At 33.4% G+C, this 25,911-nt stretch overlaps 4 protein-coding genes across 5 annotated transcripts; 1 reads left to right on the top strand and 3 right to left on the bottom strand.

Moving 5' to 3' along the window:
• Positions 1–34: 34 nt before the first annotated feature.
• LOC103491566 (GTP-binding protein BRASSINAZOLE INSENSITIVE PALE GREEN 2, chloroplastic) lies at positions 35–3,085 on the bottom strand. Of its 2 annotated transcripts, XM_051085036.1 has the most exons (4): positions 2,423–2,603; positions 1,724–2,301; positions 1,022–1,189; positions 35–938 (listed from the first exon to the last, which is right to left on the bottom strand). In XM_051085036.1, the coding sequence occupies exons 1-4, from the start codon at positions 2,448–2,450 to the stop codon at positions 588–590; spliced, it is 1,125 nt and encodes a 374-aa protein (XP_050940993.1). In that variant the 5' UTR covers positions 2,451–2,603; the 3' UTR covers positions 35–587. The 2 variants fall into 2 exon arrangements, with proteins under 2 accessions (XP_050940993.1, XP_008449781.1); XM_008451559.3 differs by having other exon boundaries at positions 1,724–3,085.
• A 431-nt stretch (positions 3,086–3,516) lies between these two features.
• LOC103491565 (E3 ubiquitin-protein ligase SINAT2) lies at positions 3,517–6,793 on the bottom strand. Its single transcript, XM_051085037.1, has 4 exons — positions 6,145–6,793; positions 4,791–5,073; positions 4,076–4,462; positions 3,517–3,957 (listed from the first exon to the last, which is right to left on the bottom strand). The coding sequence occupies exons 2-4, from the start codon at positions 5,061–5,063 to the stop codon at positions 3,637–3,639; spliced, it is 981 nt and encodes a 326-aa protein (XP_050940994.1). The 5' UTR covers positions 5,064–5,073; positions 6,145–6,793; the 3' UTR covers positions 3,517–3,636.
• A 3,103-nt stretch (positions 6,794–9,896) lies between these two features.
• On the bottom strand, positions 9,897–11,787 carry LOC103491564 (peroxidase 2-like). The gene is made up of 4 exons (XM_008451557.3): positions 11,370–11,787; positions 11,094–11,282; positions 10,785–10,953; positions 9,897–10,545 (listed from the first exon to the last, which is right to left on the bottom strand). Exons 1-4 carry the CDS (start codon positions 11,577–11,579, stop codon positions 10,148–10,150), a joined length of 966 nt encoding a protein of 321 aa, XP_008449779.2. The 5' UTR covers positions 11,580–11,787; the 3' UTR covers positions 9,897–10,147.
• A 1,430-nt stretch (positions 11,788–13,217) lies between these two features.
• Positions 13,218–16,266, top strand: LOC127149472 (proteasome subunit beta type-3-like). Its single transcript, XM_051085038.1, has 7 exons — positions 13,218–13,815; positions 14,255–14,339; positions 14,457–14,543; positions 14,622–14,824; positions 14,898–15,005; positions 15,864–15,907; positions 16,163–16,266. Exons 1-6 carry the CDS (start codon positions 13,754–13,756, stop codon positions 15,883–15,885), a joined length of 567 nt encoding a protein of 188 aa, XP_050940995.1. The 5' UTR covers positions 13,218–13,753; the 3' UTR covers positions 15,886–15,907; positions 16,163–16,266.
• Positions 16,267–25,911: the final 9,645 nt, after the last annotated feature.

Raw genomic sequence — 25,911 nt, forward strand, 5'->3', positions numbered from 1 at the left:
TCAAATGCATATTGTTTATACCAAAGAGAAAGCATAATCAAATTAATTTCAACTTATATTATAAATATGAAAGGCTGGTTATTGCAAATGAATAGAAAAAACATAGAAAAAATCGATACACTAAGAACTAATCTTGATGGATGTAAGTCAGACATGGGGAACCTGACTACAAAAAAAGAAAAAACCACAACTCTTGACATTTTGGGGTTGCGTAGCCGTAGAGAAAACAATCAATTCCTCAAGTTTATAATTACTATCCATTCTAGGTGTTGTTGCACTGCCTCCCGTAATGAATATAGAAGCTAAAGCCTTCCTTGAAAATGAAGCAGCAGATTTAAGTATACAATTCTCTGATATGATGCAATCTACTTCGAGTTTCGAGCATGAACTCCATATATCATGAAGATGAAGTAAAAAATATACTGGAGAAGGGAGTGACACGAATCCTGGACACTTATCACCGGCTGAAAGAGCTATTCCCCAGCATAAATTCCGACGAACCCCATTCTTGTACATTGATATAGATCACTTACCGTTCAATGCCACAACATTTAAGCAAAATCATAGTCGAAGTGAGCTCTCGATGCTTACGTTTTAGCAAGCATATGAACCTTGGGGTCACCCTTTTTCTTCTTTTCACTTTGACCAAGTTGTTTATTGGCAGCCTGATCAGCCTTGGAGACAATTTTCGAGACAGTAAATCCAGCATCTTCAAAAAAGTTTGCTCGATCAGGAATGACAGAACTTCGTAAAACAATCTCGACCCCCTCGTAAGTCCATATGCTTAAGACTGCTTCACCTTTTAGACCAATGGAGAACCAACCCAGGCCAGCAGCAGCAGCATCTACACAACTTGAATCCCAACTAGTTCCACAAACACGAAACTCCTTTCTCACCCATTTTCCAAGTTCTGCTACTCGATCTTTGCCTATAGGTGGCTGAAGCAAAGCAAGAAACAATAAATATCCACAAATTGACCATCCTGTATGTTCATCATCAAACTAATTAGAGCAAACAATACCTGCAATTGAATCCCAAAATGGTCCTCTCGTATTTTGGTTGCATTTTCTGTTTTCCCCATGTGTAATGGAAGATAAGGAGATGCCCACACTGTAACATAGATTGTATCCACATTTGTTTCATCCACATCTAGCCTCATGAGACCAGCAACGTGAATTGTATGACCAACCTATCAAAAGCAACACCAAAATTATGAAATCTCTAACCACATTTCGTGCTGAAGATATTTGTCTATAGATCAAATTGGAAGTAGAAGTTTAATGCTCACAATTTCAAAATCATTATATAGTATTATACCATTTTGCTATTTAGCCGATCACAATTTCACAGCATAACAAAACTCAATAATCATATAATCTTTCGTTATGGTTTTTCACTTTGGTTATATCATATATCTTCGTAGTCTAGTAGTCAGTAGGAGCACATGACCTTGAAAAAGAGCTAAGAGGTCATGAATTCGATCTATAATGACCATATGTATAGGATTTAATATCCTAGAAAGTTCCTTTGACCTTCATTGTAGAATTATACAGATTAGTCGTGATGGATGTAACCTAACCGAAAGTAACAGCCTACCGCCTACCCATCCCAAAACCCAACCTTCTCCGAAACTAAAACTCAAAGAACGAGGGTTCAATGGTAATGAAGCAGCAATGAAGTTTCAGGCATGAGAAAGGATCATAAAAAAGATCAACTTCATTACCTTAATCCTGTAAGTCCTGGGCTTCAATTCCTTGCTGATGTGAACAAGTTTCTGCTCTTCCCTTGTCAATCTTGTAGTAATCTGATGAGGATTCAGAAGGCCAGGAGTATCAAACAATTTGGCTTGTTCAGGGAAAATTCCCTCCACTCTGATTATCCCCAAGGTTGTCCCAGGAACTGGTGCTTCAGTCAAATGCGTGACCTTCCCACCAACATGCTTTCCTATTGAATTAATCAACGTGCTTTTTCCAGCATTCTGTGCTCCAATTGCCCACACATTTCCTCTTGCCCCAGCCAACTCAATTACATCCTCCACCAAATTTTTTATCCCCCAATCTTTAATTGCACTCACCATATGCAAACTCGTTATCTTGTTGATTCCTCCCTCTCTCGCTCTCTGCCTCACCCAGCGCTCGAATGTCGTCGGTGATAAAGAACTAGGCAGCAAATCTGTTTTCGTCACCACAAGCACCACTCTTGGCACATTCCCTGATTTCCCCTGTTTCCAGGCGGCTGAATTATTCTCAATACTCGCCGATACCAAGTTCGCTACCTTTTTCGGGAATGACCCATCAAAATCTGCAGCATCAACGACGATTAGAACAACAGATCGGGTTCCCGTAGTCGACACCAATCTCCCACCGAGAGTATGTTTGAAATCAAAATCAGGCAGTAAATTCTCCACTGATGGATCCTTTACCTTCCCATAATGCCTTAACGAGTGGCATCGCGAACAAACGGTCGGCTTCTGGGGTTTCTCGATCACATCCTCTTCAGTCTTCTCCTTTTCAGGCTCAATTACGAGGCCCCTCTTGAGAAATTCAGAGCATTCGGATTCATCATCGACGGGGACGAGATGGGTAAGGCGACGATAACTAGAATCTTTCTTGGAGGGTTTGATGAAGAAGCCAGGGTGCTTGGGATTGGAGTCTTGCATATGAACTCCACAGCCAGGGCAGACGTGGGACAATCGGGAAGTGGTTTCGTCAAAGTTGCCATCGCGGGAGAGATTCAAAGCTTGTGGAGGAGTGGGTTTGGAAGAGAAAGAACAGAAAAGGGTGGAAGGAAGTGGGAAAAGGATTGATGGGTTTGAGCAGGTAGGTGAAGAAGACAAGTGGTAAATGAAACGAGGAGAAAGAAAGGATTTGAGGTTTGAAGCAGAAAGCTTTCGAGCAATCAACATTTTTCCTGTCTTTCCCTCTCTTCTTCACTTCATAGGGTTTAGGGTTTATGCTGATGGAGGCATTAGACACTGCTGAAACGACGTCGTAACTTCTCCAAGTACCATTTATTTTAAACTGTTTTGATAAACTACGGTTTACAATATACTTTAAAAGCTATTTAAAGATTGGTTATTTTTCAAATTAAACACAATATAAAAGAATTTGTAAATATACAAAAAACTTAGTTTCAATTTTCATAATCGTGATAGAGCATATTGCTAAGTTGTTTGTAGATAGACTATTATTAAGGTTCATCAATTTCATATCTACAATTAGGAAGTTAACATGTTAGAATTAGGAAATTTGTAGTTGAAGAGCAGAATTAAAAGAGAAGGCGAAGAACCATAAATTTAAAAACTTCAATAACGTTCACTGTTAAAATTGTCCAACGCCTTTTCATATTATTCAAGTTCTATGCATAATATGCTGAGTTGTTTTACATTTGGCATTGCATTACTCTGAAAATGGGTTGGCTTTTATAGTTAGTTTTTCTTTTTCTATCATGCTATTTTGATAATTGGGTAAAAAAATAAATTATAGAGAAAAGAAAATGAAGCAAAAGAGTAGGTGATGAAGAAATATGAGGTTCTAACAAAGGCTGAATATTGTAGGAGGCCGAGGCATGTACAAAGGTCACAATGTCACATATAGTACAAGTTTTGAGTTTGATAGATGAATATTTCATTTGTTGTCACCTCACTCTCCATATTCGTCCTGTAACCTTTAACTTCAGTTCCATCCCCTCATTTCCAGAGCAAAATAATGCCAATTTCCTCTGAATAATTAGTCCATCATGACTGTCTCGAACCTTCCGATGGCTATCGCGAATACTTCTTGGAATGCCTTGCCAGATGAGTTTTCTTCCATTTCCACCAACTTCAAGACTGTATGAAAATTGTTTTGCTTCGTTGTCGTCACCCATGAACCGGAGGAATGCCATGTAAACGGGTGCTGTTCCTAGGCGAAATGCTTCAAAGTGCAAACAGAATTGTCGTCCAAAGCAGTTGAAAACCTGAATTGGATCAAATGAGAAATCAGGAGGATGTTCATTACATGAAATTGCTTTTTCTTTGCTTTCATTATTCCTAAGAATCTGAAATAAAGACACAAAGGACAGAGAGACATCTTACAGTTAGCATCCATGTAGCATTTTCAACTTCTTGGGGATTGGATTTGACATATCTATGACTGAAAGAGCATCCATCATGCATATCGACCTCGTGATCATCCTTGAGATGCATGACGAGGGATGGAATGTCACCAGTTACATGACATTCACCTCCAGCGTAAGGGCAGTTGTACGGCCGATATTTACAATTCTTCTCATGTTTGAGCTTGCTGTAGTATGGGAACATGTCAATGCAACCTAGGTTTTGGTACACACAAGGAAGCTCGAGCGACTCGGCCACCTTTTCCAGTGCTAGGCACCTTATGTTCCCAAGCTCATGCCGACAGGTAGGGCAGCAATTCTGAACCCTTGCCTTGCAGCTTGAACAAAGAGTGTGGCCATTTGCACACTGAACCATAAAGTTAAGTTAGCTGTTATGCATTGGACTTGCCTCAAATGTAACAACTCAGTCATGATGCAATTCAACGCTTAAACAAAATTGCTAGCCTTCCATTTGAACAGAAATTGAAGTAAAATAGAGGCCTTTTGATACTCTGTCGAAAGCTATTAGCAGGGACAAAAGGATTACTCAATTATGGATTAGGGTTCTATGCCTTCAACTAAATTAAATTCTTTTGTGTTCTGCTTATTGGATGGATTTATTTATCTATGAAACGATTTTTTCAGAATAATCAATGTTGTATGTTTTGAAAGTCATCACAATTAGAATATGATACCTGGTAAATTGGAGGATGCATTAAATTCATGCAAACAGTACAATCAAGTAGCTCGTGTACATCATTACGACTCCTAGCAAAGCCACCAGTTGAAGCTTTCCTGAAAGTGACACCTTTGAACTCAGGACGAGAAGTTGCTGGTTGAGAATCTATCGATGTAAGGTGCAACTCGGTCACTTCTTTGCAGAAGCTGGCTGCAGAAGAAGCATGTTCTTCCCTTGACTTCTGTTGCTGATACATCCCCTTCTCTCTGAATTCTATTATGGTACTCATACAATCATCTCTGAGATTTAATTAAAAAAGAAGAAGTGTCATTACTGGAGGGAATTGTTTGAAGAACTCATAAATTGGTTCCATAGAAACTTATGAGAAGCAAGCATTTCAAAACTTGTTCCCTGGACCAATCAATTTAGTAGGATGATCATATCAGCTATGTGGAGTCCATTTAAACTTCACATTCAATGATATTTATTTTCAAATGTGCAATGCAAATAGGATAATAATAGAAAAAAACATTCAAAACATGGATCTCCTAAATCACAAATCAAGGACAATAACTGTGTTCATTTATTACATACCTAAATGAATTTCACATCCAGAAATCATGAGCAATGAGAAGCAAGATGCAATTTGAAAGCATTGCATGCGCAAGAAGTAAAATCAATTAAGTTTAAGATCATTAAATCCTTCTCTTATAATACATACCATAGACAGGACGGAACCTGTTGGAAATGGAAGCTATGAGGAAGAATCTTCAAGGTTCTTTAAATTGAGAACTCATGTATGCATTAAAATTTACAACAACATGACAGTTACAATTGGATGGAATCATTGTTTGCTTGCACAACAGAAAAAGTGCGTTTAAGAGTGAGAAAATAAAAGCTATATCATTAATTGGCACAAGTACAAGCAGCAAGAAAACAAAACCCAACAGAAGCACCAAATTTTTTTCCTTTCTCTTTTCCTCTTTATTGAGTTTGGCATCTGTGCTGCGATAAGAATCTATAAACAGAAAAGTAAAATACAAGAAAACCAAAAGAAAACAACAAATAATCTATTAATGGAACGAGTATTAAATCATCTCTGTTTAAAACTAGAAGCCAGCATTTTTCCCATCTAAACCACTTCAGTTAAGAATCAAGAAGGAAAAACAACAGAAAAATTCACCATGGTTTCAAAATCATTGAACAGGCAAAAACATAACCAGAATGCAGCACAGTGATAAACAATGTATAGAAAGAAAATATACAAGAACTACTAAATCGAACAAAAGCCAAGGGAAATTTTGAACACCCAATTGAAGAATCAACAGTAGAGCAACATAAAACAACAGAAAGCAAAGAAATCAGCATACCCAGATGGAAAAAATTGAAGGGTACGAGAGTGATCGACCAAAAAACAGCAGAGGAAGGTGGAACTGGCTGAAAAATGAGGTTTACGCCGCTGAACAACCCAATAATTGCAGAAATGGTTGGCCCCAAAAGGAAATGGAAAGAGAAAGAAGAAGGAATGGGCGTGTGTCGGGCTTAGATTGGAACAACAAAAGGGTGAAGAGTCAAAGAAATTGGTTGAGCTTAGCTTGGCAGCCCATTCAAAATGGATCGACCGGTGAATGTGATTGTTGGTTGAGCTGAATTAAAGAAATGGGTTAAAGCATTTTGAAATGGAAAATGAAAAAATGAGGGAATGCTGCGCTGCACCTCGTCGTTATTAGGAAAGGGAACAGAACACAGTATTGGGTTTCGCAAAGGCCGAGGCTAAGAAGCTGACATTACCCGCACGCAACGTCTCCAAAATTTCATAGCATTAACTCTACTTTATCTCTCTTTTTCAAATTTATTCTCTTTTTTCTTTCATTAACTTTCACTGTTCAAAAACTCTTGTCTTTTTTCTTCTTCATCAATCTCTCTGTAAATCCATTTAAAGCCTATATCTATAAGTTTCTTATAGAACATTTTTACCAAAATGAAAAATCTTTTTAGTTGATGTTATGATTGAAGCTTGAGCCTTTTTCACACATTTTAAGAGAGAGCTAAGTCATCACAACTTTGGGTATGAAAAAAAAAGGACCACACCCCATGTTCTTAGGTTCACCAAGTCATCACCATATAATATGCCTTTCCTTTATTTGTTTATTTATTTATTTCTTACTTTTACACTTTTAGTTTTGTTCTCTCTTTTTGTTGCTTCTTTAAATAAATAAAATAAAAAGTATATATAAAGACACAGATTAGATGCATCCAAATAGGTTGGTTGCATAGATTGTCGTAAAAGTCTAAAATAATAGCATACATTGCACAAAAATTGATAAAATATTAATCTATTGTTTCAGACATTTCTTGAAAGCTATCAATGATAACGTTTATTAGTGATAGCTTAGATAGTTGCTATCATCTATGTTCTTATCATTAACAACGGTTATAAATGACTGAGAAATGTGCTATTAATTACTATTATTAATAACTTCTATCAGCAATGGAAATTAAATAAATGCATCGAAAGACAAACTTGAAATTCTAACAAAATTTATAAGGTAGGTCGGTTAATATTTACTATATTTGCTAATATTTTGAAGTTGTGTTATATTTTAGATTTTTTTTCCCCAAATTATGCTATTTGTAATAATTTCTTTGTCTATATGTTTCATTCTCTTATCACTTATATCAAAACAATAAATTAAAATATTAAAAAATAATAATTTACTACATGAAAAATTACGATTAGATAATTTAACGAAATAAAATTGATACGATAAACCATCTTAAGTGTTTTCTACGAAATATATACAAAAGTGATTAGATATTAAAATACTATTTACATAAAACACTTCGACTCTTAAAAATGTTAAAATTAAATGAAATGACATACAAATATACTAAAAGATAACATAAATTTTTATTTATGAAAGAATGGGTAGAAAAAGACTTTGAATTTGATGCTAAAAAAAAAGCATTTTATTCTTTACGAAAATGAAAAAAGAAAGTACTTTTTCTTGACATTTAAAAGAAAGAAATAAAAAAAAGTTAAAGAATCTTATTCCTCGAACGATATGAATATCATCCATTTATCTATCTATTTAATTATGATTATTATTCTTTAAAGAAATCACTTTAAACGACCAAACTACTTAAAATAATATCTACAAATGCATAACAAAATATCATATACTTCAATTACAATAGACTAAGATCAACTACTATTTACATTTATCGTAACGTACATATATATATATACATACATACATATACATATATATACATACATATATACATACATATATACATATATATATACATACATATACATATATAGACACATATAGTAATTAAGATAGATAAATAATAAACTTTTTCGATGATATTGAATTTACTTCTTAGGTAACTTAAATTAGATATGTATATATTTTGATAGTTTTTGATGATCGGAAAGATATCATATAAGATGGTGTGGTTCATATTCTTTTATCTCATGTGGTGAAGATGAGAAAGATCATAGTCATCATTCCCAACTTTGCTTAATTATTTATACCTTCATATGAATTCTTCATCATGTTTTGGTTAATTAGAGGATATGTTATTACAGTTGGTGGTTTATGTAATTAATACTTCAAAATTAATCATTCATCAATATTTATTGATGATTATTATGACTCTTCATCACCATTTTGACTTTGATTTTGTATTAATTTTTCTAATTAGTTATAAGTCTCTACCACATTAATTATGTGGGAATGCTACTTAGATTATTTCAATTATCCCATTTACATATATATATACATATACATATACATATAATATATGGTCAAATTTCCTTATTATAATTTCTTCATATTTACTTGTTTTTCAATTATCTCATTTTATCCTTTTAATTTTTCTCGATATTCAACGTTTATGTATTTTTTTTATTTATAAAAAAGGCCAAATTTAAAATATTATTGATTTATGACTAAGTCACAAAATGATTACAACAAAGAAAAAATGAACAGAGTTGAGATTTTATAATTGTGAATACGAAAAATTCCATGGGTTTTTAATTTAATTTGGTCTACTCTCTTATGCATTAATAATTTCTCTATGCATAATAACTACACATCTATTTAATACTCATTATTCAAAAATTTTAGTCTTTTCTAATATAATATAATAAAATGGGTAAGCTAATTATAGAATTAATTAGTAGCTTAATTAAATATCCAAATCTCTCTCTATTCACACACTTTAAGGTTTAACTTTGTATACTTAATTTATTTACCATTGTTTTTTTAGATAATAGAACCCATGTCATTATATTTTCTAAATTGCAAAAGTAACAAATCAATTTAAAAGTGGATAACTTTCTGATAGTCCTCTAATAGCCGTTTGATATCATTACTTACTTGGCATATTTGTCATATTCACAATATGCAAAAAAGAGGTGCTATGAGTTGTTTTTTTTTTTTTTCTAATTTTTGTTTTACCTGATGCAATTTCTCTTTGTTAATTCATATCTATGACTTTTGAAGAGTACCCCTAATTTTTTCTCCTTTTTAGTCTCTACTGATCTAATTAGATACACATCCAAAAAGCAACTAAATTATACATATTGAGAAATATTCACGTGCATCCACATATAGAACCTATTTTTGTGCATTCTATCAAACTTTTTAATTTTTTTATAATAATATTTTAACTATTTTTTTGGTATGGACGATGATGATAAGATGCATAAGGATAAATGTATCATCCAAATATGACCTTTAAACAAGAAGTTTCTTTGTTTATTATTTTTTTGTTTGAGAAAAATATAACATGTCACCACACGCAATTACATGAGGATTTGAATCCGAAACTTCTTGGTGCGTCCTTAGGTACATATACACAGATGTTAGTTGAGCTTAAGACCAATTTTGTCTCAACTTAAAGAGAAGATAAAAACATCTTTCTAACAATGAGCAATTGAGACGGACAACCGTTATCCAAGAAGTTATGTCTTTTAGTTGAGATGTTTAATTGTAAGATAGAAGTTGTGGTTTTGGATGAAGTAAAGAAAAAAGAAAAGTAATTTGATGTGTGATTGAGATATATAGTTTGATGTGATAATAATTAGACGTTATATAAAAAACAAAAATATAAAATCACATTTGTATTCTTTTCTCCAAAAACACTAAACAATATATCAACTCTCCCAATGGAAGCTTTGTGCAAGCAATTTAGGCTCTCGCACGCGCTTTACAATTATTCAACATATTCTTACTTTGAGTTTGACCATATGATATGATATGGCCAACTCACACACACACACATAACAATATATAAATACACTTTAATTTGGTGTATGAAATCATTATACGACGACGTGGTCGGTTTATAATTATTATCTTAATTGAGTCTTCTACAATTGGTCCTGATTTCTCCGGTGGTCCCAGTCTTAGGGTCGAGATCTCCCATCCTTATCATTGATTGAGCGAAGGCGTCGGCAAATGCACTCTCGCTGCTGGCAAAGCTGTTGACAATACTGATAGTTGAAGCTCCATCAGTAGAAAACAGAACTTGGTCACTTCTCAAAAGTCCTCGGTTGTTCTGAAGATTTGTAAAGTAGTTTCTGTCGAATGTGTTTGGCGTCGTTGGGTCTAGATTCACAAATGTGTTTCCCCCTGATTGACAACTTTGGCTCAACTCACTCGCGTATGTTGGGTCTATGGGTGAGTCTGCGTTTGTATTATTGCTTAGGCGTCCACTGAAAAACATGCATCTTGAACGTCCAAATGTGTGTGCACCTGCAAAGTGTATCACAATTTAATCAATCATACGTAAAACTATATCACACTAAATCATTTACTCTTAATTTGACACATAGCAAAACTTCAAATACTTGTGCATGTTAAGAGATGCATGAAACAAGTCTTTTTTTAATTAAATAAATCCAAAGAAGGTTAACATCTGACGTAGAAAGGTGACATGTATGTGTGAAAAATATTTAGGGTTATATCTTAGTTGTCGTATCGATATTGATTACCTGATAGAGCAACGACATCGGTACCGTCGTTAAGACCAACATCGGTAAATTTGGTTTGGATTTCGGAGAGACTCTCAAAAGGACTTGGGAGCCTATTCGTGGCTCCTTGCAGATTTGCTGTTCTACTGTCTCTTCTTCCCAATTGAACCGTCCAACCCTGTCCTGATGCCTACAGAATTATTCAATAACACATATGTATGCTTAATTAGCTTGTGTTCTTAATGAATTAATTAACTTAAAATGGTAAGTTAATTTATTTATATCATATGGAATCCTTATATTATTAATTAATTTAGAATAGTTAGGTACCAAGGTGACTGCATCTCTCGAAGCAATGGCTAGAATGTCAGCACATGAAACGACTCCTGGACAAACATTCTCAACTGCAGTTTTGATGTCATCAACAATATTGAAACCCGTGATGCCTCCGTTTCCCGGTGCACCCAACTCACTCGTTATACCATCTTGGTCCTCGAGTAGCACCGACCCATCACAACCCTGCAAATATACAACAACAATAATTATCCCTTAATTCAACTTAAAAACTATTCTAAAAAGTCAGGAAAGAGTAAGACAACAACTTACGTCGACGAAACAATCATGAAAATGGAGACGGATGATTTTGGCACCAGCTCTATCGTCACTTTGAAGAGCTTGCTGCATAACACCACGCACAATGCTTGATACGTTAGGACATGTAGTGTCGTAGAAGGTGGAGCTAAGCTGAGATCTCACAGACACAGCCATCATCAAACACAGTACCAAAGAAATAATAGCTTTAAAAGAAGCCGCCATTGTTACAAACTTAATTATGTTATAGTACAATTAAGCTTAAGAATAATTTAAGTTGTGAGGGAAAGTATAAACAGAGGCATATCCTTTTATAGACATGAAGAAGGTGGTGAGGCTGAGCTTTGTTACGTACCACAAGACAAATCCAAACGTTGAAAATAAGCCAACCCTTTTACTTTTCAAAACACAACTCAATAGAAAATTTCAGATTTGCATGGATTTTCCCCACTTTGAATTTTCTTCCCCTTATATAATAAAAAACACTGCACATAACATGGGGAGGAATTATTCAATTTTGGAGAATCAAAGTTTATCATTTCTTCCTTTTTTCCCCTATTATTAAACATACTTTGGTTTTGTTGAATTGACTTCTTTATAATCAAAAACTAATTAACGACTATACCTTTGATTAATTATTGGCGAAGTTTTCTAAAAAAGAAAATGCATATCTTTATCAAAAGTTGAACTATATATTGTAAAGATTATTATGGTAATACAAATGATTTACGCCATGGAATTCCAAGCAGCAGACACCAAAAATGAATTTAATTAGCTACTAATTATAATTAAAGGCCAATTTGCTTGGTGTTTTTTTTTTTTTAATAATCAATTAAAAGAACAGGTTAATTAAATTAAAGAAGTACATGCCGGCCAGTTATATATCCAACATGACCTTAATTATAATCTGATTCGTTTAGGGTTTAGGGTTGAAATTTTAGAAAACTTGTTCATCTGAGTTATCAGATTTTTGGGAGATTTTTCGGTTAATTATATAAATTATAAGTGGTTAATTAATTAATTAATATATAATTGGGGTTTGAAGGAAGCTAAGCCATAAAAAAAAAAAAAAAAGTCAAAAAATTAATGATTGATTATTAATTATGATGGAGAATTATAAAGAACGCAATGGTTAAGAGGTGAAGAGAATAATTGGGGGAATGGTAATGTTATTCCACTCTAATTTTACTAAATTTGGTTAATTAAACATATTAAAAATAAATGAAATTAAAAGTCTTTGGGGCTGCATTTAACGTCAAATCTTCAAGATGACAGCTCAAACTAATTTGGAATTTAGTTGAATGAAAAAAAAAAAAATTAAAATATATTAGATAATGTTCGTGTCCGTTGATAATGCGGGACGATACTCTTAGCTGCGCTCTCACCAACACTTAATCTCATGTTTCTCTCAAAAGTTGATATTTTTATAAAGAATTACAAATATAGTAAAATTTATTGATGATAGGACGCGATCGTTTATAACTTTGTGGTATTTCACTAATAAACTTCGAGAATCAAATCTAAACCTTGTCATATCTACAAATTCTTTTACATTTGTGACGTGCACTACAACAAATCTGGCCTTTAATGTCGGGTGGAAAAAATGAAAAATGGGCTTTAATGTCGGTTTTCAAAAAGCGGATGTTTAATGTCGGTTTTAAACCGACATTAAAGCTTTATCTTTAATGTCGGTTTAAAACCGACATTAAACATCATGTTTTTTAGAACCGACATTAAAAGTCTTTTTTATTTTTCTAATTTTGTAAAAAGTTGAATTTTTCTCTCTCTTACTTTACTCTTTTCTCCTTTCTTCTCTACCAAACCCTCTCTTTTCTCCTTTCTTCTCTACCAAACCCTACGAAAGAAAGGTTTTCTCTCAACTTTCTTCCCTTTCTTCCTTTCTCAATCTCATCACTTTCTTCTCTGATCAATCTCATCACTTTCTCATCACTTTCTTCCTTTCTCAAGCTTCTTCCGTTACCGCATCGCGCTCGTGCCTCACGTGGAACACTCACCCTCCTCACCATCGGCACGTTATCGGCTCGGGATGTCCGTTGTTGAGCGATTTCGGTTGCAATATCCCGGCACCGGAGGCTCATCCAGCAAGTCAGTTTTTAGCGAAATGGTTCGAGGCACGTGGGGGGTCGCTCGGGAATGGGCTTAGGCTGTGTTCGCACGTGGGGTGTGGACATCAATACAGTATTGTTGATGACGATGATCAGCTGGCCGCCTCCTCCTCCTCTGTGTTGCAGAGGACAGTGAAGAGCCTTCACTTCGGCGACGGAGATGAGAAAGAGAGAGTCGCGAAGGAAATTGAGAGGTTGATTAAAAAAGAGAGCGGTAACTCGAAGGTTAGAAAGCTAATTGTGGATCTTGGAGTTATTCCTGCTTTGGTCGCCATGGCGGACTCCGATCACTTCGCGGTGAAGGCCTTGATTCAACTTGCTAATCATACTTTCTTGTAAGTTCTAATTAACAATATAACTATTTTGATCCAGTAGGCTATAATTCTAATGAATTTTCAAAGGTAATTAATACTAACTTAAAAGTCCAAATAAGTTAGTTTATAAAAAATTAGAAGTTTAATTTGTAGCGTTAGCTTTTCAGTCAATGGAGTTCTTTAATGTTTTGCCCAATGTTCTTGTGCAATAAATAGCTTAAACTCCATTTGATGATGATTTGGTTTTTAGTTTTCTGAATTTGAAATTCATGCTTGTTTCCTCTCATGTTCCAAGCTGGACTATCAACTTTATTAAAGAAACACTTGAATTCTTAATCAAATTCTAAAAATGAAGTTATCTAGGGGGATTTAAATAAATATTTACCTTTTTTTCTTCTTCTTTTTTTCCTATCTCTCGTGCTCACTTTTTTTACTTTTTCCTCTTTTGTCACTTTCTTAGGTCGGATGTTCTGGGTCAATTCATGCCCTTTGTTGGAATGGATTGGTCACAAACAGGTGTCACAAATTTATTTTCTGCTATTAAGGTATGTTTTCATCTCGTCCTCATCAGTTGGACGATCAAATGTAATGAACTATGATGCAATGAACTCTCCCAGTTTAATTTAATTTAATTTAGTTTACTTTATTTTATATATTTTTAGGAAAATGGGTACCAATTGCTTTTTCTCAGTGCACGATCAATTTCTCAGGCGTATCACACCCGCCAATTTCTTTTCAACCTTAAGCAAGTAATGTATTCACTATTTAGAGCTTAAATTCTTGACTTAGTATCCACGATTGATCTTTCCTGGTTTTTACCAATGCAGGATGGGAAGGCTTTACCAGAGGGGTCTGTGGTTAATGGAAGTGCTGTAGTTGCGATGGTGGGGAAGAATTGCTTTGCCATTGCCAGTGATCGTAGACTTGGTGTTCAGTTGCAGACTATTGCCACAGATTTCCAGAAAATTTACAGGATTCATGATAAGCTATTTCTTGGCCTTTCGGGGCTTGGTACCGATGCTCAGACACTGTATGTTTCTGTTGGTGGATTTGTTTGTTTTGGTCTAATTTGTCATTGCTTACCTCCTGCCCTTGAAATGAAGGTATCAACGGCTTGTTTATCAGCACAAACTGTACCAACTTCGTGAAGAGAGGGACATGAAGCCTGAGACTTTTGCTAGCCTTGTCTCAGCTCGTCTTTATGAGAAAAGGTTGGACAACTACTTAGTTATTACTTTCCTCTTTTTCATCACCCATATTCTCTATTTCTCGTTATCAATGAAAAAATATGGATGGGATTTCTATAGGATTTCCGCGGCTTCCTTTGTGTGTCTATTGATTCTTCTACCAATGTAATTCTTGTCCGTTGGTGTGAGAGTTTAAGCTAACTTGAGAGTTTATTGCTTGTGAACCTTTCAATGCCATACAGTACATGCATGTAGACAGACCATGTTATGGAATTGGTATATGTTTGTCTGAATAATAAGATATTCTATACTTAGTTTAAAATAGGATTGCAAGTTGAATTTCTGGATAGTTGAAATGTGAATAAAGTTAGGAACTGTATTGGATCAAGTGTCCATCTCAAGATTGTTCCTAGTATCTAGCCTAACATTGGGAGGCAACAAGATCTGTTGTGACATAATAACAACAGTGTAATTGTAGAATGAACCTTTACTCTCAGTAGGATGCTAGTTAGTTTTTCACATATGCCATGAATATACCAAAAGGTTAGTGATAGGAATGCAATTAGAGATATTATAAGTGTATATTAATAATTAGGTAGGCGGTGGTTATGGGGTTTGGTTATAAATAGAAGGATTGTGGAAGGAGGAAGTTAGCATTGGGTGAGTGAATAGGTTGTTTTCCCTGGAAAAATCTTAAAATTAAGCTTTCTGGTAAAAAAAACCCATCTCCTAATTCTAGCTTTGGGGTGCTGAAGTTTTCCTAGCTAATTGTGGAGAATGGGTTGTAAGCATAATTTGAAGAATAATGCGATAAACATATAAATAGGCTAGGCATGCTTGGATTTGTGAATAATACCTTTGAGCTCAATTCCTCCTTCACAGTTATTCGGCGGGCTCCTCATGAGTTCAAGATTGCCTGCTTGGAGGTTAGTTTTCCTTCTATCTTTGTTGATATTTTTCTTTGATATTGAAATTTATACAAATTTTACATTCTTCATTCTCACAAGTATACTTTGATGAGCTGCAGTTTCGATGCATGACTGTTAAAAATGTATTTTTACTTGGATATTAAGCATTTTTCAGGATACAATTCCTCAACTTAGAAATTTTGAATATCATACGTTTACATGTGTACTGACTTCTGAATAAGATGGCTCATAGTCTGCTTTTGTAACTTCTAGAGGATTCGAGAACTATTTCCTCCAGATTACAATCCATTTTATGCTGGGTTTGGAAACAGGGACACGGATGAATTTAGCTACCTTAAAGTTGGAATTCCAAAAGGAAAAATCTTCATTATTAATCCCAAGGTATTTGGGGGGGGGGGGGTTGTTGTAAACCGCCGTGTCGACACGAAATCTTATACTTCTCTTCAAAGGTCAGTATTGTTTGTGTTCTTTTTTCTAATTCTCATTAAACAGAAAAATGATTTATGACGTTCTTTATCAGTAATGAACTTTGAGCTTAGAAGTTTGTTAGTTTCCTTTGCTTCACATACTATTTTATTAACTCTTGAGTGAAAATTTGGCAAATATTCTCTAGAAGCAAATAATATATCTATAATGCTTGGGTCCTTAAAAGCCATTTCAAGTTGTTTCATGCTTACAGTCTCATTGATCGCTTTACTTTTCAACTTATTGTGTTGATGTTGCTTATTTCTTTATAGATTGATATTGGTTTTCATAATAATGTTATGTAAAAAAATGTTGATTATTCATTTGGCGGGCAATATTATGAGCTAATCAATTACAAGACTTCATAGGTTGCCACATAAAATGTTTTTTTTTTATTTGCGAAAAGGATTGTATATGATTGCATCTATGGAATATTTCTAATAATAGATTGAAGAGATTTAGGAAAGCCTGATGGCTGAGGTAGACTAAAGAGAGTTATGTGGATTGGGGTGGATATAAAATCTTAAAAACTTTTCATCCTTCTCTGCAATTTTAGTACTTCAAACAACTTTGTTATTCTATATAAATGGTTTATTTGGATATTGTTTATAGATAATTGAAGTCATATCGGGTTGAAAGCTAAGCGATTGTGCAGAGATTGCCAAGCGACCGTTGAAAATTGAAGACTGAGAAGGCATTTAGGATTTTTAATTATTTAATTCTTGTATTAGAATATTTTTTCATGTACTATTGTAGAAGGTAAAGAACTCTACAATATATAGAATATATTAAATAACACCGAAAAAATACATAATATTAAGATTTTATTTTGTGTATAAAAGACAAATATTATAGTTTCTAACTTAATATGAATTTCATTGATTTGTTGGCGTGTGAAAAACATATTTATCTACATTGATCCAATGTCGGTCTATAGGACAATAATGTGACAATTAAATAAAAATAAATTTGTAAAAATGAATCCAAAAACTAGGCTTTAATGTCGGTTTTAAACCAACATCAAAGTTCAACCGACATTAAAGGGCTTCAATAACACTATCAAAGATGTCAGTTGAAAACTGACAAACCGACATTAAAGAGGCCTTTAATGTCGTTTTTAAACCGACATTAAAGCCCAACCGACATCAAAGGGCATCAATAACACCATCAAAGATGTCGGTTGAAAACTGACATTAAAGGCCTTTAATGTCGTTTTTAACCCGACATTAAAGAGGCCTTTAATGTCGTTTTTAAACCGACATTAAAGCCCACCCGACATTAAAGGCCTTTAATAACGCTCACAAAGATGTCGGTTGCCAAGTGACATTAAAGGCCTTTAATGTCGGTTTTAAACCGACATTAAAGGCCAAAATTCTTCTAGTGGTGCAATCTAAAAAACAACTATTTCTTTTTTTCTTTTATGGCAATACTTTGTCGTATTCGAACCCATGCCATATCCCTTCAATGACATAGAGGAAAGAAAAAGGATATATTTCACAAAAATAAAAGTTCGATACGATTAAAACTGTGACCTGCATAAAAATTGATTCAACTTAAAATGCACATAACATTGTGATTAGTCAGAGGAGATGGCTATGGAGCGACATATTCATCTTCTTCACTGGCTCTAGATTCTAAAACGAAGAGTCACCTAATAGTTACAGTGTTATACCCTACCATTCTTGGTTTGAGGGAAATGGACATTTGATTTTTCTTTACAATAGTGATTGACATAAACACTTCAAACAATATAGTGATTGATATCTATAGTATATATATATTTTAAAATATAATTCTCCAAACCGCTAATTTGGACTAAGAAATTGAAGTATCTTTTGAGTTTACATCAAAAAGCTTTTTCTAGAATTGTAATCCACGTGATTGGTGGGCTAAATGGATAGATATAATGGGACCCTTTTCTCTCTATTATTGTTTTATCTCTCTCGATACTTACCGAATATTCTAAATTTATAGATATATTTTTAAAAACCATTCGATCGGGTTGAATTGGATACGTAGAAAATAGTAAATACTATAACGAAAAGAGATGCGATGAATGAAAAATAATAGAAATTTGAATCCTATGATTGAAAATTGTAGTTACATTTATTCTTTCGTCAAGTCAATTAGAATATCGATGACGAATATTTATAATTATAATTAAATATAACATACTTGTAAGAATTTTAACTACACGCACGTGGATAAAAGTTGATTAATTAAATGTCACTGTGTCTAGGTGATTATATTATATAAGAACGTAATTTATTTTTTGTTCCTTATGTTTGATATTAAATCAAGCACGGATGATAATAGCGTTTTTGTTAAATTTTGGAAAATTTTCGTGGATTTGTATTCAATAATATTTTCACTAACTTTTAATGGGTAAATTTACAAGTAATTGCACTAGAACAAATATAGCCTTTAATGTCGCTTGGGAAAAAAGAAAAAAGACCATTGGTGTCGGTTTTGAAAAAGCGGATCTTTAATGTCGGTTCTCCACCGACATTAAAGACAAAGCTTTAATGTCGGTTTTAAAGCGACATTAAAGGTCCGCCATTTTGAAAACCGACATTAAAGGTCCATTTAAATTTTAGTTTTAATATTTTTATTTTTTGAATAAATTTAGATACTTTAATGTCGGTTTTCCACCGACATTAAAGGTCCATTTAATTTTTTTTTTTAATAATTTTTTTTTGTGGAAAAAATAACATTTCTCTCTCTTACTTTACCTTTTCGACCGTCTGCTGCTATACGAAATCACATTCGACATTCCCTCTCGTCTTCTCCGAACGATTCCCATCCATTTCTTCTCCGAACGATTCCCATCCATTTCTTCTCCGATCAACGCCACCATTTTCATCGACGCCACCATTTCTATCGCTGATACCATTTTTATCTTCTCCAATCGTTCTGTTCGCCCACCCTTGGAATCAAATTCGGCCGCATTTCTCTCCTTCTAAAGAAACTCATCCGCTCGTCCGCGTTCACAGCAACCAGCAACCAGGTTCGGCCACCCTTGGAATCAAATTCGTCCGCGTTCACAAAAAATATCCTCTCACATTCTCATTCTCCCTCTCACATGCGACGGTAAAATTTCCATCTTCTTTCAAGTGGTCGCGATTTTAATTTGGGGTTTTTAGCATGTTTTAATGTATTGTACTTGTTCATTCTTGTTCATCAATTCGAAATTTTAATGTATTAGTTTTAGGTTTTAGCTGTTACCAGGATATATATGGAAGATTAACAATGTATTAGTTTTAGGTTTGAGCTGTTGTGGTAATTGAATGTGTGTTTTCTTATTACTATCAAAAGGGCTTGCTCCGGAGATTCCTGAGGATCTTTACCATTTGATTAAGAAGGTTGTCTCGATTAGAAAGCATTTGGAAAGAAACAGGGACAAAGACTCCAAGGTACAGTACTCTATACCCACTTTATATAGTAATCAATTAGGGATTATAATGTAGATTAATTGAAGATGAATGGACATTAGCCATAGTTAGAAATGAATATATCGTCAGAGATAGGGAGATTAGGAAAACTATCAATTTTGTGATGAAGTTAGTGGGCAATTCTGTGAGCAAACTTGTCTCTCAGTCTCTTTCACCTTTCTGTAAGTGATTTCATGTAGGAGAGGAGAAATTTCAGTCTCTTTCATGGGATGTTTTTATTTTTAATTACCCTTCTTTGGTCTTTAATGGCGTTGTGTGTGATTTTGGTGGAGTTTAACTACAGCCACAAACACTTTTTGATGTTAAATTCAGTAGTCTGGATATATTTCTGTATTTACTCATCAGAGAAACATATTTCTGCATGTTACAAGAAAAAGTTTCATATTTGGAATACTTTTCGGTGCTATTCAAGGAGTGGTGAAAATCTAACCACTTTTTGCTCCCAACTTGTTAGACTTACAACTAAAGTTTCTTGCCATGATGTAACTGTTAAGTGATGGTTTAATATTGATGTTGATTTGGTTGACATATTTGGTTCTATTTTGTCCTGGAATTTTTTAGTCTACGGGTATTCTTTTGGGTATTTTACCTTTAGTCTTGAACGTTTTACCATTTTAAAGGGACAGGTTTTATATTCTGCTAATTTTCCGCATCATTGTATTGGACAATCGATCATTAGTTTAGGTAGGCTGAGCAGAAATATCTTCTTTAGAAATTATGGAATGCATTCTTCTCAACGGATTGGAATGATGGAATCATGTAATCAATTGACTCTTGAAAACATCAATGGCTATCTCAAATTTATTGTGTGCATCGTTAGTTTAGTTGATATATTTGTTTGCTACCATTAATTATTGTAGTTTTTCACCATTCTTTGTTCAAATATCAATAGAATACTAGAAATCTGTAATTGCATTGCTGCCTCTTTGAAGATTTTAAGTCAAATCTGTGGTTATTTTTGCTTGAGAAACGGTTCTTTCTAGTTTTAATTAGTCTATTAAACTAGGTAATCATTCTAGTATTTTCTTTCTTGATCTTTCCTCTTCATATTAAGATCAGTGAGGTTCTTTCTAGTTTTGATTAGTCAATTAAACTAGATAATCATTCTAGCATTTTCTTTCTTTATCGTTTCCATTCATATGAAGATCAGAGTAGTTGTATAGTTTGTATTGACCTGCCTGGAGTAGTTTATGTTCCTTCTGTTATAATTTCATAAAATTCATATTGTTTTGTGAGAATATTCTGGTCTTCTTCCTTTACTTTTACTATAAAATAGCACATTAAACACACATTTCAATGTTGAAATTTACAAAACTTGTAATCGAATTATTTAATATTTTTTTTTATTTAAATTGAATGAAAATTTTTAATCTCTAGATTTTTTAATTACTCTTAGGAATATATAATCTGACTTCAAGAGCATAGGGTTTAAGTTTAACACCTCTGAAGTAGAAAGATTAGGATGAAAGGGACATCACTATGATTTGTAAATTCATTATCTCTCCATATATTATCATCATCTTGTAATATCTATAATTTTAATTTTTGAAATGCTTATCTTCCCCCCTTTTCCTTTTTTATTTTTTGGGAAAAATAAAATGAAAAAGACATGTCAGTTAAAAAGTGAAGGGATGGTTAATGGCAGCTCCTGCTTGTCGATTTTGTTAGCAGTTTTCCTTACTTTGATGCATTCTTATTCTGACAAAAAACTTACTATATAGGCTTCAATGCTGCTCCATCAAGTCGTAAAAAGTAAGAATAATAATAGTAAAAAAGTATTATTGCCTCTTGAGATCGTATTCAATTTTTCTCGACCATAACTCTAAATCTTAATCCGACTACTACTAATAAAGTAGGTGGGGCTTGCTTCTCTCGTACTGGATCTTTTTCGCCTCCGGTGAGGTTTGTGGCCATCCATAGCTTTTGAATAAATTTTCTTTTTCAGAAAATAATCATAATAATTAATAATAATCCCATCTGCAACTACGATTGACTTTTTTGGATCCAAACCTGAAACCTTAATCGTGACTGTAATTCGGTGCATAAGACAACAATTACAATTCTAATGGCCTATTGTTTAACGTATTGTTGTTTATTGACTTTGTGCAGTGAGGAGTAATTGATTGATAGTTAATTTTAATTCGATATCTTAATGGTTTATTACACTATAAGTTGAATGTTTCAGTTTAATGGTAATTGGAATGTCAGAGAATTCAATTTCTCATATATGCAATTCTTCTACTAAAAATATCCTAATTAGTCCAACTTACTTGGTCCAAAAGCCATCAAAGCCCAAAGTCTATAATATGCCCAAAACAGTATTGAGGTGTTCTTCACTTTCAAGTTTTGGGTGTCGGAAACTTTCAAGGATTCAAAAGCTAACTTATAGAGATTCAATATTCTCACAAAAATATTAAATAATTAAACAGTATTGATTTTATGACTATTTAGTTGTTTTTCATTTTCTTGCAAAATATGAGATGAGAATATTAAAGTTTTAACTTTTGAGCTTAATATTATAAACAATATGTGTGAGATGAGTTATGCTTATCATTTTACTAACAATTTTAGCTTAATATTATTGTAGTTTCTTTTCGGTTTATATAGAACTTGTTAGTTTTTGGAATGTGGGTTCAGTTTAAGTTTACTTAGTTTCGTTATTTTCTCGATTTTTTTTGTAGATTAAATTGCATCTTATATAATATGGATAAGTCGTGGATGCAAAAGAATAGAACGTCATCTGAGTATGCTTATGGGGTTGAGATGTTTATTAAAAATGGGTTGAAGCATTCAAAGACGTCGAATGTCATGGCATGTCCTTGTTTAAAGTGTGTGAATGCAAAAACTTTAGATGTGAATACAATTAGAGATCACTTGTTTTTTAACGGCATCGATCAGAGTTATCAAGAATGGATTTTTCATGGTGAATCACTACCAATAAATAGAAACAATGAAAGTGTCTTTAGTAGTGTAAAAGAAGAAATTGACGAGGATGACGTTGATGACACAATTGGAATGTTTGAGGCTGCACATAATTATTTTAATGACAAGTCAGAAAATTTTGAGGAAGTTGTAGATGATGCCAAGAAACCATTATATCCTAATTGTACGAATTTTACCAAAATATCTACGTTGATAAAGTTATATAATTTGAAAGCTAAATTTGGATGGAGTGATAAGAGTTTCACTGAGTTATTACAATTAATTTCTGACATCTTACCTACTCCCAACGAATGCCCTACTTCTACTTATGAAGCAAAAAAAATTTTGTGTACTCTTGGAATGAAGTACGAGAAGATTCATGCTTGTAGGAATGATTGTTGCTTGTTTAGGAAAGAACTGTCCGATGCAAATGTATGCCCCTCTTGTGGTATGTCAAGATGGAAGATTCCTAAAAATTCAAAGAAGGAGGTTAAGAATGTTCCAGTGAAAGTCATGTGGTATTTCTCTCCAATTCCAAGATTTGAAAGAATGTTTCGAAGCAAAGAAACATCAAAATTATTGACGTGGCATGACAGAAAAAGAGAAGTGAATGATCTATTACAACATCCAAAAGATGCATTATCATGGTTTGTACCTATACTTTAGTTTGTACCTATACTTTAGTTAGTGAAGGAACCTTCTATTGTGTTTATAAATCACGATCTTATATATTATCTTTAATGGCGTTAGTGTGCTTGTATTTTAGTGTTGGATCTTATGCATTGTAGGTGTTTACTATTGGTTTGCCATGGATGGTAGGATGTGTTGTTTGATATGTGTGATTATGTATATATTGGAGGATTTGGAGTAGTTGGACTTATAGTGTTGAATATAGTTGTGTTTATAATATGTAAGTGTTGGATGATGTGTATTTGTTGTAGTTCTATATGGAAGTGTGGAAAAGTGTGCTTGTATTTTAGTGTTGGATCTTATGCATTTTAGGTGTTTACTATTGGTTTGCCATGGATGGTAGGATGTGTTGTTTGATATGTGTGATTATGTATATATTGGAGGATTTGGAGTAGTTGGACTTATAGTGTTGAATATAGTTGTGTTTATAATATGTAAGTGTTGGATGATGTGTATTTGTTGTAGTTCTATATGGAAGTGTGGAAAAGTGTGCTTGTATTTTAGTGTTGGATCTTATGCATTGTAGGTGTTTACTATTGGTTTGCCATGGATGGTAGGATGTGTTGTTTGATATGTGTGATTATGTATATATTGGAGGATTTGGAGTAGTTGGACTTATAGTGTTGAATATAGTTGTGTTTATAATATGTAAGTGTTGGATGATGTGTATTTGTTGTAGTTCTATATGGAAGTGTGGAAAAGTGTGCTTGTATTTTAGTGTTGGATCTTATGCATTGTAGGTGTTTACTATTGGTTTGCCATGGATGGTAGGATGTGTTGTTTGATATGTGTGATTATATATAAGTGTATATATTGGAGGATTTGGAGTAGTTGGACTTATAGTATTGAATATAGTTGTGTTTATTGATATGTGACTATATGTAAGTGTTGGAAGTGTATGCTGGAATTTTAGGTATAATTGTGTGCATTGCAGGTGAATTAGGTATTATTGTGTGCATTGAGTAGTAGGCATTATAGCTAGTGTGCAAGCAATTTTTTTATTTTTTACAATACGATGACGAACATTTCCGGACGTAGTTCGACTCAAATAATATCGGTTTTGCCGTCATAAAAACTATTATAAATACGACATGAAATGAATCTTTAAAAACGACATTAAATGTGTCTTTAATGTCGGTGGAAAAACGACATTAAATGTGTCTTTAATGTCGGTGGAAAAACGACATTAAAGATGTGCACTAAGCAACATTAATGTCGGTTATAAACCGACATTAAAGACATCTTTAATGTCGGTTATAAACCGACATTAAAGACAGCTTTAATGTCGGTTATAAACCGACATTAAAGATAAACCGACATTAAAGACCTTCAATAACACCTTCAAAGATGTCGGTTTATAACCGACATCAAAGGTCTTTAATGTCGGTTTATAACCGACATCAAAGACACCTTTAATGTCGGTTATAAACCGACATTAAAGCCCAACCGACATTAAAGGCCTTTAATAACGCTCACAAAGATGTCGGTCGCCAAGTGACATTAAAGGCCTTTAATGTCGGTTTTAAACCGACATTAAAGGCCAAATTTCTTGTAGTGTTGGATTGGTTTTTTCTCTATAAAAATACTTAATATTGTTAGCGATTGTTTTAAATATGGTATAGTGCCCTTAAGATATAAGAGGAAAGCCTAATGACTTTGGGAGAATTATTTGAGGTTAGGTATAATAGAAGATGGTGTGGTGGTGATATAGTTGGTGTTTTATTGAAACATTTAGGTTTCGTTTGGTTATCCTTTCAATTTATTGTTTTTGGTTTTTTTGTTTGTTTCTAAATTTTTTTCTTAAATCTTTATTTATTAAAAACGAGAACCATATATGTTTAGTAACTAGTTTTGTTTTTTGTTTTTGAAAAATAAAATGTTTTTTATTAAGCTTCTTTTTTTCATTTTTAATTTTCTTTCATAATTTTAAAAGCAAGTGTTCACACGAGATCTCGGGAGAAACATGGAATTGAAATTGTATTGATGTTATGTTTGTGTTAATTTGATGCGATATGGTTCGATTTTTAGAATTTAATCATTTGATTCTCTCTCGGTTGGATGCTTACGCTTGTATCTTCAAAAGAGCTTTAATCTTTGAGGGCAGTCGACTTTAAGAGTTGGAGAGTCTTCTAGCTCTTGGTAGAGTTCTCACCTTATGGAGTCAAAAATTTCCAACTGACTCTGGTGGGCCTTTATGCACTTAAGCCTAGTTGATCCATGGGCTCAATTGAATTTTATCCCAGTTAAAATAATATTTAATTGAACAAAAATAATTAATTTGACGTGGACATGTGACATCATCTAAATGACAAATGACAATTTGTGATTGATTCCAAAATTTCTTATTTTAGTTTCTTGTTAGAAAAACGAATTACTTACCAAATATATATGTTTTTTAAGAACTAATTTTCAAAAGTAGAAAACAGAAAACAAATAGATTATCAAATAAGTCCTTAATTTTTCACTAAACCA

The sequence above is a fragment of the Cucumis melo genome, chromosome 5, assembly GCF_025177605.1.
Source record: "Cucumis melo cultivar AY chromosome 5, USDA_Cmelo_AY_1.0, whole genome shotgun sequence".
NCBI lineage: Eukaryota > Viridiplantae > Streptophyta > Magnoliopsida > Cucurbitales > Cucurbitaceae > Cucumis > Cucumis melo.

Coding starts and splice junctions, on each gene's coding strand:
- LOC103491564 (XM_008451557.3), bottom strand. CDS start 11,579: ATGGCGGCTTCTTTTAAAGCTATTATTTCTTTGGTACTGTGTTTGATG. Junction 10,954..11,093: donor CGAGAGATGCAGTCACCTTG/GTACCTAACTAT, acceptor ATAATTCTGTAG/GCATCAGGACAGGGTTGGAC. Junction 10,546..10,784: donor CGATGTCGTTGCTCTATCAG/GTAATCAATATC, acceptor TACACTTTGCAG/GTGCACACACATTTGGACGT.
- LOC103491565 (XM_051085037.1), bottom strand. CDS start 5,063: ATGAGTACCATAATAGAATTCAGAGAGAAGGGGATGTATCAGCAACAG. Junction 4,463..4,790: donor TGCATCCTCCAATTTACCAG/GTATCATATTCT, acceptor TTTATGGTTCAG/TGTGCAAATGGCCACACTCT. Junction 3,958..4,075: donor ATGCTACATGGATGCTAACT/GTAAGATGTCTC, acceptor GATCCAATTCAG/GTTTTCAACTGCTTTGGACG.
- LOC127149472 (XM_051085038.1), top strand. CDS start 13,754: ATGGCGGACTCCGATCACTTCGCGGTGAAGGCCTTGATTCAACTTGCT. Junction 13,816..14,254: donor CTTGCTAATCATACTTTCTT/GTAAGTTCTAAT, acceptor TCACTTTCTTAG/GTCGGATGTTCTGGGTCAAT. Junction 14,544..14,621: donor TTCTTTTCAACCTTAAGCAA/GTAATGTATTCA, acceptor TTACCAATGCAG/GATGGGAAGGCTTTACCAGA.
- LOC103491566 (XM_008451559.3), bottom strand. CDS start 2,905: ATGTTGATTGCTCGAAAGCTTTCTGCTTCAAACCTCAAATCCTTTCTT. Junction 1,190..1,723: donor CCAGGACTTACAGGATTAAG/GTAATGAAGTTG, acceptor TGCTTTTGATAG/GTTGGTCATACAATTCACGT. Junction 939..1,021: donor ATTTTGGGATTCAATTGCAG/GTATTGTTTGCT, acceptor GCTTTGCTTCAG/CCACCTATAGGCAAAGATCG.